The sequence below is a fragment of the Haliotis rufescens genome, unplaced genomic scaffold, assembly GCF_023055435.1.
Source record: "Haliotis rufescens isolate VD_foot unplaced genomic scaffold, xgHalRufe1.0.p SCAF_12, whole genome shotgun sequence".
Taxonomy (NCBI): domain Eukaryota; kingdom Metazoa; phylum Mollusca; class Gastropoda; order Lepetellida; family Haliotidae; genus Haliotis; species Haliotis rufescens.
Window position 1 is genome coordinate 1,092,258 of NW_025963802.1, and position 10,489 is coordinate 1,102,746.

At 36.4% G+C, this 10,489-nt stretch overlaps 2 protein-coding genes across 2 annotated transcripts; both read right to left on the minus strand.

Moving 5' to 3' along the window:
* Positions 1-212: 212 nt before the first annotated feature.
* Positions 213-1,356, minus strand: LOC124111722 (acanthoscurrin-2-like). The gene is made up of 3 exons (XM_048393787.1): positions 1,203-1,356; positions 563-920; positions 213-315 (listed from the first exon to the last, which is right to left on the minus strand). The coding sequence occupies exons 2-3, from the start codon at positions 909-911 to the stop codon at positions 299-301; spliced, it is 366 nt and encodes a 121-aa protein (XP_048249744.1). The 5' UTR covers positions 912-920; positions 1,203-1,356; the 3' UTR covers positions 213-298.
* Positions 1,357-4,192: 2,836 nt separating this feature from the next.
* LOC125378335 (neuropeptide-like protein 29) lies at positions 4,193-5,276 on the minus strand. Its single transcript, XM_048393788.1, has 3 exons — positions 5,123-5,276; positions 4,504-4,840; positions 4,193-4,256 (listed from the first exon to the last, which is right to left on the minus strand). Exons 2-3 carry the CDS (start codon positions 4,829-4,831, stop codon positions 4,240-4,242), a joined length of 345 nt encoding a protein of 114 aa, XP_048249745.1. The 5' UTR covers positions 4,832-4,840; positions 5,123-5,276; the 3' UTR covers positions 4,193-4,239.
* Between the last annotated feature and the right edge of the window lie 5,213 nt (positions 5,277-10,489).

Here is a 10,489-nt window from a genome sequence, read left to right on the forward strand (position 1 = left end):
ATCATCATGTCCGGTTTCCTCAGGAACTTAATACACATTTCAGTAGTTGATATCTTAGCTTGAAGTAAAACGCAATATCATTTAAGTGCTTGGATATTGGTCTACAACACGTACTATGTCCAGAGTTTACAATATGGAGAAACATAGATCACTCTTCCATTGTGAACATTCAATTCAGTTTTCAGATTCTCAAACAAATTTCAAGGCGTAAATAAATATGACAAGATTTTATTGAACCAATTCCATTGGTTTGAGAATATACATAAATAGCCAGCATCTGACTGCAGGTGATAATAACTCAATAATAGCCGATACCTGAAACAAAAAAATAGTAGAATAAAGTTGGGATATATGGATAAGTCACAACGAAGTCTTGAAACTAGCTGCATGATAAGCTAAACCAAATATTAGAGAAAGCAGAGAATAATTTTAAAGATGTTTTGTAAATGTCATCAGCTTTGTGGCGTAAAATAATAATACCACATAGGTAAATTATATAATTTTGCAAACGAGACTGAAAGTGGGATACGATAAACAAATGATATCATATTTTGTGAAATACCTTTTCCCAATCCCATTGCGTATCCTCCAATTCCGCCGTAGAGACCACCATAGCCTCCAAGTCCTCCGTACAGACCTCCCATGCCTCCGTATAGACCTCCCACGCCTTCGTATAGACCTCCCATGCCTCCGTATAGACCTCCCACGCCTCCGTATAGACCTCCCATGCCTCCGTACAGACCTCCATAGCCTCCGTACAGACCTCCAAGGCCTCCGTACAATCCACCCATTCCGTAGCCAATTCCGCCCAGTCCTCCTTTCAACCCGCCAATTCCACCATACAGACCGGTAGGCTCTGCAAAGGCGGTAACAGCCAGGCAGGCAACAAGAGCGGCGACTATCTTCATCATTTTGAGTATCTATTGAGTAACGTGAAAATCGTTGTCAAGAAAGGGAAATAGCATGTTATCGTTACTCATCTGGTAAATTCAGTTCACACCACTCATTGTGAATTATGTTATCAGTTTTACTTTCACCTGCATTCATATATTTCCCAATTTACAAGAAAGTTTTATGTTACATATTCGTACTTTTGTGAATTGGCTCAACATAAAGATTGAAAACAGCCAGATGCGCAGCAGATGAATCAAACATTAAAAGTATACATATATATCACAAGCAAACCTTAAAATAGTACTTACAGTTTGGTCTTGACTCGTATCTGTGTCTCAACGGCAGGTGAAGATAAGAGATGATGGAACAGTTTCCCCCATCCTTTATATATACCATTTGTGAATTATACGTGATTGATTTACCTTGGGCTGGCCACTTCCAGGTAAGTAACGCACCTCAGTTTAATGGTGTAAAGTAAGCATTCTTTTCGCATCAAAGGGCCCGAGGTTATCACCCTACGGGTACACATGCGAGCTGGTATACATGAACATCGATTAAGGAAGTACAAGACAACGTATATAAAGGTGGCAAACAGACACACTCTCTCTGGCATCGTCTAACTGCATTTCAAACAGTCCTAGATACTCAACGTTTAACCTATATCAAGTAAATATTCGATAACGGTCTGAAAAGTGTGTATCCAGTAAATATATGATGAGGGAGCAACGTACATCAGACATTATAATGCATCTGTGTGATACGACATAACAAGAGACCAGAAAACTGACGCAACACACTAGTACAGCCTTACCACAGTACAGCAGTAGCACTGTACCGCACGGGGTCAACTATGCTAACCGTTTCCGTGTAATACAGCAGCCTGCTCACAAGAAAATAGCTTCTGCTGAATATACTGCAGAAGTCCCCACATACTACATTATTCTCCCCGAATTTTATTTATCTTACTGCACAATAACAATAAACTACAACAGCTTTATTTCCTAACTGATAGGTACATATATTGGTTTCTTCTCACAAAGGGACTGTCACTATGAATACTCACAACACCTGTTTATGCGTGTAATATCTGTTAAAAGCCTAAAGTACACCAATGTCTTCTGAAAACATGATTGACATATGAACAACAGCTTGTTTACTCGCTTCTTTGTTGACTTGTCTTTGTATGTGTTTGTGACGGAGGAACCGTTGGGGCAGGATACGCTTACTTTTTGGCAACCGCCAGGTAACATCACTATCTGGTAGTCATTCATACGCACATGCGTGTGATCATTAAAGTCGAAATCGTACAATGGTCTCTGCTTCGAGCAGAGGTTTCGAATGATTCTGAAAAGGGTTATGTGGCTTTTATTTGCAACTGCGTTTCTTGAGAGAACTCTCTTATTTTCAACATATCATCTTGATAATTGTACACTTCATTATCAAGGCATTTGTAATAATACGAGCATCACTAAATTTGTCATCTCAATTTCTATACATGACGCCTGAATATTGATATAATAATTATAGAATGATGACCCTTTAACTACATAAATTGTTCTAAAACATATACTGAATATCAGTGATGTCACCAGGTGTTAATGAATAGTTTATATTTGTATATATTTGTTAGGTGTTTCATGAGCTCCTCCGTCAGTTCCATCGTGTGCCAGATTGGGAGAATGTTGTCTTTTGACAATGTCTCAGCCATTCATACATTTGCATATATACTTAATCACTGTTGCAAATAACTCACTTTAACGTGTTTTAATCTTGGGGTGAGTCTTTGGTTCTAAACATTAGAAGAAAGAAGAAAGTATATAAATCGCCTCTACCCTTTACGTATGCCCTTGACATGATGAGGCATTAGTGACAGTGATAACTGTGTTCTTTTAAGGCGTGTTTAAACCAAAACTCATACCAAGAATAAAACACGCGCAAATCAGTTTGATAATGTGTAACTATATAAGGGTTTCCCAGAAAAACCGTACATCTAAAAGTAAAGACGTGTGTTTTAAGAAGAAAATGCTCTTAAAGTATAACACAAAGGTGTTTTCAAAGATAGACATGATCAAACGACTTGTTTTTACAGTCTGGTTGTTGTTATAAAGACTTATGACAAGCTTTAAAGTTGGACCATTTATTCCGCTGAATTTCACTCTCTACAGTTACCAAATGCAATCTCCTTTGTATTGATAAATGATTGTCACTTTTGCGTTGTAATCAAACAATAGGGATATATTAGCTATTTGTTTGTTTATTGTAATCTTCAATCCTACCAATCCAGTTCGGAATCTTAAAATTCGCGGTCTGATTTAATCAATATGTATTTTACAAATAGCGCCTACAGGGAAGGTGGTTAGTAAACACACAACTAAATATCTATATAGATACTTCTCCTATTAATTACATAAGCAGTATGCAAAATGTTAAATTGCATCATCAAATCAAGAAGTACATGTTTGATGGAAATTACAAATAATTCGTAGTTTGATAAGCTACACCCGGACAAGCGTATTTAATAGTTACTTTTGAATTCAATCGTTTTGTTTGTGTTATTAATAAACTGTAAAGATATGTTACTGTCATGGAAATTCCAAATGTATGCAGTCCCTTCTAACCAAAGCAGTAAGAAGCTTGCAACATTTGTTTTGATGCTCTACATCACCATGGCTTTCGCTGTTTCATTGTAGCAGCTCAGATAGTATTTATACAAAGCGCCATAACAACATGTAGATTGTATTCTGAATACAACTTTCGCTCATTTTCAAGGACAGCACACACATTTGCATTTCAATACAGTGCACACTGTCTACCCCTTGATCCCGTTAATGAACGCTTTGACCAAAATTGATACTCCTGCTTATTTGTTTCGCTGCGGTTTTTTTAAAATGCAAATTGAAATACAGCCAGCCAATTCCAGATATTATGGTACTTCAAATGGCCATCAAACCCTTTCGTGGCAGCCCAAATGATACATTCCCGTGAAACAATAACTCGGGTAAGTGACATTTTGTGGGAGATATATCAAGCATAAAATCCCTCCTCTTATCATCATGTCCGGTTTCCTCAGGAACATAATACACATTTCAGTAGTTGATATCTTAGCTTGAAGTAAAACGCAATATCATTTAAGTGCTTGGATATTGGTCTACAACACGTACTATGTCCAGAGTTTACAATATGGAGAAACATATATCACTCTTCCATTGTGAACATTCAATTCAGTTTTCAGATTCTCAAACAAATTTCAAGGCGTAAATAAATATGACAAGATTTTATTGAACCAATTCCATTGGTTTGAGAATATACATAAATAGCCAGCATCACACTGCAGGTGATAATAACTCAATAATAGCCGATACCTGAAACAAAAAAATAGTAGAATAAAGTTGGAATATATGGATAAGTCACAACGAAGTCTTGAAACTAGCTGCATGATAAGCTGAACCAAATATTAGAGAAAGCAGAGAATAATTTTAAAGATGTTTTGTAAATGTCATCAGCTTTGTCGCGTAAAATAATAATACCACATAGGTAAATTATATAATTTTGCAAACGAGACTGAAAGTGGGATACGATAAACAAATGATATCATATTTTGTGAAATACCTTTTCCCAATCCTATTCCGTATCCTCCAATTCCGCCGTAGAGACCACCATAGCCTCCAAGTCCTCCGTACAGACCTCCCATGCCTCCGTATAGACCTCCCATGCCTCCGTATAGACCTCCCACGCCTCCGTATAGACCTCCCATGCCTCCGTACAGACCTCCATAGCCTCCGTACAGACCTCCAAGGCCTCCGTACAATCCACCCATTCCGTAGCCAATTCCGCCCAGTCCTCCTTTCAACCCGCCAATTCCACCATACAGACCGGTAGGCTCTGCAAAGGCGGTAACAGCCAGGCAGGCAACAAGAGCGGCGACTATCTTCATCATTTTGAGTATCTATTGAGTAACGTGAAAATCGTTGTCAAGAAAGGGAAATAGCATGTTATCGTTACTCATCTGGTAAATTCAGTTCACACCACTCATTGTGAATTATGTTATCAGTTTTACTTTCACCTGCATTCATATATTTCCCAATTTACAAGAAAGTTTTATGTTACATATTCGTACTTTTGTGAATTGGCTCAACATAAAGATTGAAAACAGCCAGATGCGCAGCAGATGAATCAAACATTAAAAGTATACATATATATCACAAGCAAACCTTAAAATAGTACTTACAGTTTGGTCTTGACTCGTATCTGTGTCTCAACGGCAGGTGAAGATAAGAGATGATGGAACAGTTTCCCCCATCCTTTATATATACCATTTGTGAATTATACGTGATTGATTTACCTTGGGCTGGCCACTTCCAGGTAAGTAACGCACCTCAGTTTAATGGTGTAAAGTAAGCATTCTTTTCGCATCAAAGGGCCCGAGGTTATCACCCTACGGGTACACATGCGAGCTGGTATACATGAACATCGATTAAGGAAGTACAAGACAACGTATATAAAGGTGGCAAACAGACACACTCTCTCTGGCATCGTCTAACTGCATTTCAAACAGTCCTCGATACTCAACGTTTAACCTATATCAAGTAAATATTCGATAACGGTCTGAAAAGTGTGTATCCAGTAAATATATGATGAGGGAGCAACATACATCAGACATTATAATGCATCTGTGTGATACGACATAACAAGAGACCAGAAAACTGACGCAACACACTAGTACAGCCTCACCACAGTACAGCAGTAGCACTGTACCACACGGGGTCAATTATGCCAACCGTTTCCGTGTAATACAGCAGCCTGCTCACAAGAAAATAGCTTCTGCTGAATATACTGCAGAAGTCCCCACATACTACATTATTCTCCCCGAATTTTATTTATCTTACTGCACAATAACAATAAACTACAACAGCTTTATTTCCTAACTGATAGGTACATATATTGGTTTCTTCTCACAAAGGGACTGTCACTATGAATACTCACAACACCTGTTTATGCGTGTAATATCTGTTAAAAGCCTAAAGTACACCAATGTCTTCTGAAAACATGATTGACATATGAACAACAGCTTGTTTTCTCGTCTTTGTTGACTTGTCTTTGTATGTGTTTGTGACGGAGGAACCGTTGGGGCAGGATATGCTTACTTTTTGGCAACCGCCAGGTATCATCACTATCTGGTAGTCATTCATACGCACATGCATGTGATCATTAAAGTCGAAATCTTTCAATGGTCTCTGCTTCGAGCAGAGGTTTCGAATGATTCTGAAAAGGGTTATGTGGCTTTTATTTGCAACTGCGTTTCTTGAGAGAACTCTCTTATTTTCAACATATCATCTTGATAATTGTACACTTCATTATCAAGGCATTTGTAATAATACGAGCATCACTAAATTTATCTCAATTTCTATAGATAATGCCTGAATATTGATATAATAATTATAGAATGATGACCCTTTAACTACATAAATCGTCAACGCCAGAGAATAATCAGGCTCCATTATCTGCTGAAACAGATTTCATTGGGTGTAAAAGGCAAGATTGTGCTAAAACATATACTGAATATCAGTGATGTCACCAGGTGTTAATGAATAGTTTATATTTGTATATATTTGTTGGGTGTTTCATGAGCTTCTCCGTCAGTTCCGTCATGTGCCAGATTGGGAGAATGTTGTCTTTTAACAAGGTCTCGGCCATTCATACATTTGCATATATACTTAATCACTGTTGCAAATAACTCACTTTAACGTGTTTTAATCTTGGGGTGAGTCTTTGGTTCTAAACATTAGAAGAAAGAAGAAAGTATATAAATCGCCTCTACCCTTTACGTATGCCCTTGACATGATGAAGCAGTAGTGATAGTGATGACTGTGTTCTTAAAAGGCGTGTTTAAACCAAAACTCATACAAAGAATAAAACGGGCGCAAATCAGTTTGACAATGTGTAACTATATAAGGGTTTCCCAGAAAAACCGTACATCTAAAAGTAAAGACGTGTGTTTTAAGAAGAAAATGCTCTTAAAGTATAACACAAAGGTGTTTTCAAAGATAGACATGATCAAACGACTTGTTTTTACAGTCTGGTTGTTGTTATAAAGACTTATGACAAGCTTTAAAGTTTGACCATTTATTCCGCTGAATTTCACTCTCTACATTTACCAAATGCAATCTCCTTTGTATTGATAAATGATTGTCACTTTTGCGTTGTAATCAAACAATAGGGATATATTAGCTATTTGTTTGTTTATTGTAATCTTCAATCCTACCAATCCATTTCGGAATCTTAAAATTCGCGGTCTGATTTAATCAATATGTATTTTACAAATAGCGCCTACAGGGAAGGTGGTTAGTAAACACACAACTAAATATCTATATAGATACTTCTCCTATTAATTACATAAGCAGTATGCAAAATGTTAAATTGCATCATCAAATCAAGAAGTACATGTTTGATGGAAATTACAAATAATTCGTAGTTTGATAAGCTACACCCGGACAAGTGTATTTAATAGTTACTTTTGAATTCAATCGTTTTGTTTGTGTTATTAATAAACTGTAAAGATATGTTACTGTCATGGAAATTCCAACTGTATGCATTCCCTTCTAACCAAAGCAGTAAGAATCTTGCAACATTTGTTTTGATGCTCTACATCACCATGGCTTTCGCTGTTTCATTGCAGCAGCTCAGATAGTATTTATACAAAGCGCCATAACAACATGTAGATTGTATTCTGAAGAAAATGCTCTTAAAGTATAACACAAAGGTGTTTTCAAAGATAGACATGATCAAACGACTTGTTTTTACAGTCTGGTTGTTGTTATAAAGACTTATGACAAGCTTTAAAGTTGGAGGATTTATTCCGCTGATTTTCACTCTCTTCAGTTACCATATGCAATTTCCTTTGTATAAATGATTGTCACTTTTGTGTTGTAATCAAACAATAGGGATATATTAGCTATTTGTTTGTTTATTGTAATCTTCAATCCTACCAATCCAGTTCGGAATCTTAAAATTCGCGGTATGATTTAATTAATATGGAACATTTGGGGTAGGATACGCTCACTTTCTTGCAACCGCCAGGTATCATCACTATCTGGTAGTCATTCATACGCACATGCGTGTGATCATTAAAGTCGGAATCGTACAATGGTCTCTGCTTCGAGTAGAGGTTTCGAATGATTCTGAAAAGGGTTATGTTGCATTTGTTTGCAACTGCGTTTCTTGAGAGAACTCTCTTATTTTCAACATATCATCTTGATAATTGTACACTTGATTATCGAGGAATTTGTGAAAATACGAGCATCACTAAATTTGTTATCACAATTTCTATAGATAACGCCTGAATATTGATATAATAATCATTCAATGATGACTCCAGAGAATAATCAGGCTCGATTATATGCTGAAACAGATTTCATTGGGTGTAAAAGGCAAGATTGTGCTAAAACATATACTGAATATCAGTGATGTCACCAGGTGTTAATGAATAGTTTATATTTTTATATGTTTGTTGGATGTTCCATCGTGTGCCAAAGTGGGAGAATGTTGTCTTTTGACAATGTCTCAGCCATTCACATATTTGCACGTAACAGTCGTATTAGCATATAACACGTCCCATTTTAATTCTGGAAACCCAATAGTCAAGAAACTCTACGGTCTTTGCCCAGTCTCGGTCAAAGTTGTTTACAAAATTAAACATGCTGTTTTCATGGGAACATACTAAGAAAGAAAAAATGAAAAAGAAAATGTTAAAAAACTCAATATTTACACTATGTCGCCATGGGCCTACCCATGGGCCTGCCTAAGGGCGAGAATATTTTCCTTTGCTCAAGACTGATGTTTTTGTTTCCCAAATACATAAATGTAGTTCTTTCAAGCATCATGACACAAAATTTAACTCATTTTAACCTAATTCAACGATTTTATAGCGATATTGAAATATTTCGCCTATGGGCGAGAAAACGTTTGGCCAATTGGCGAGAATATTTTCCTTTGTTCAAAACTCGTGCTTTTGTTTCGCAAATACATAAAGGTGTTCTTAGAAGTTTCATGACATATAATTTAACTCACTTTATTTTAATTCAACTATTGTACGGCGTTATTGAAATATTTCACTCTGGACGAGAAAGTTTGGCCCATGGGGCGAGAATATTTCCCTTTGCTCAACAGTTTCAGTTTCAAAAATACGTAAAGGTGTGTCCACAAGCATGACACATGATTTAACTCATTTTTACTTAATTCAACTAATTTGTGGCGTTATCAAAATATTTCCGTCAGTCCCTTTAAAGCATTTACTAATTGTTTGCAAATTATATTGTATCATGTGAAATATACTTTATATTATATCCTTACATTACTATTTAAAAAGGGCCTTGGTTTGAATGTTTACTTTATAGAAGTTTTACAAATTTTACCTTTTATCATATTGTAACGATCTTTAATGAACCCGGCCCTAACTCTCAAAACGTTTTGATAGTTTATCATACGAATTCATGCGCGTGTACTCCAATTCATTGGCGTTATTTTCCACAACATTAAAGTTTAGTTAGTTTCTTTATCATTTCACATTTTATGTCTCGATGATACATCACACTGGGCAACTAAGTGACACTAGGTATGCACTATACAGGTACACGTGCGCGTATCTTAATGGAAAAACCCGATTCGTCTTTCATTGCATAACGTCTGGCTGAATATCTCACATTCTAACGAAATCTCGAAATAATTATTGAATTATATGCGGTGTCGAACTGACCAATGGGAATTATGTTTAAAGGCGATTGAGGAAAACGAAAGCAACTTTTAAATGCGTTGCCACTTTTGGTATGAAAATGGGTTCAGAAAAAAAAAAACATCCTTCTTATAAAAATTCTCATATTCTCTTTAGTACGATGTATTTAATTACAGTGTCAGTCTTATTTACAGGTGATTCTACAATATCTGCTGTCGGTCAATTACAATCTGCCACACCACGCGTGAATAAACAGTTATGCAGGTGTTGCTGTGGGCAAATACCTACCCTGTATATATATACATTGTGGATACATGTATTTGTTTGATAGGTATTACATATTTTCGTTAATATGTTGATATATTAAGCACAAAGACACAAAAAGTTTATGAAAGATGAATTAGTGCCTTGATATATGCCTTGAGAACGAGTTTTGTATTTTCTCCCCGATCCTGATACGTATCATCGTTTAACTGGTCATTGTGAGTATGTTGTGAGGCGATATCAAAGGCGCCGCCCAATTTACACAGTGTCGTCCGTTTAGCGTGAACTCCCACCCCACCCTGCCAGTAAGAGTTATCTAATCGGTACACAACTATCTTTGATGAGGTGTCATCTCATCATCATCTTTTATTCCAATAAGACCGCTCACAGCGGTACATGGTGTACAGTTACAATATGTAGCAAATATATTACAGAGGCTGTTGACATATGTTTACAGCATTAAATATACAATGGATAAATTTACTCAGTTTTCTTAAAGTTGAAATCTTTGGGCAAGTCATTAACTGTTGAAGCTTATAATAGTTTGGATAAGTATAGTAATATTCTTGGAGATATTGTTCTCGTTCATTATTAAAATATGGA

Coding starts and splice junctions, on each gene's coding strand:
- LOC125378335 (XM_048393788.1), bottom strand. CDS start 4,831: ATGATGAAGATAGTCGCCGCTCTTGTTGCCTGCCTGGCTGTTACCGCC.
- LOC124111722 (XM_048393787.1), bottom strand. CDS start 911: ATGATGAAGATAGTCGCCGCTCTTGTTGCCTGCCTGGCTGTTACCGCC.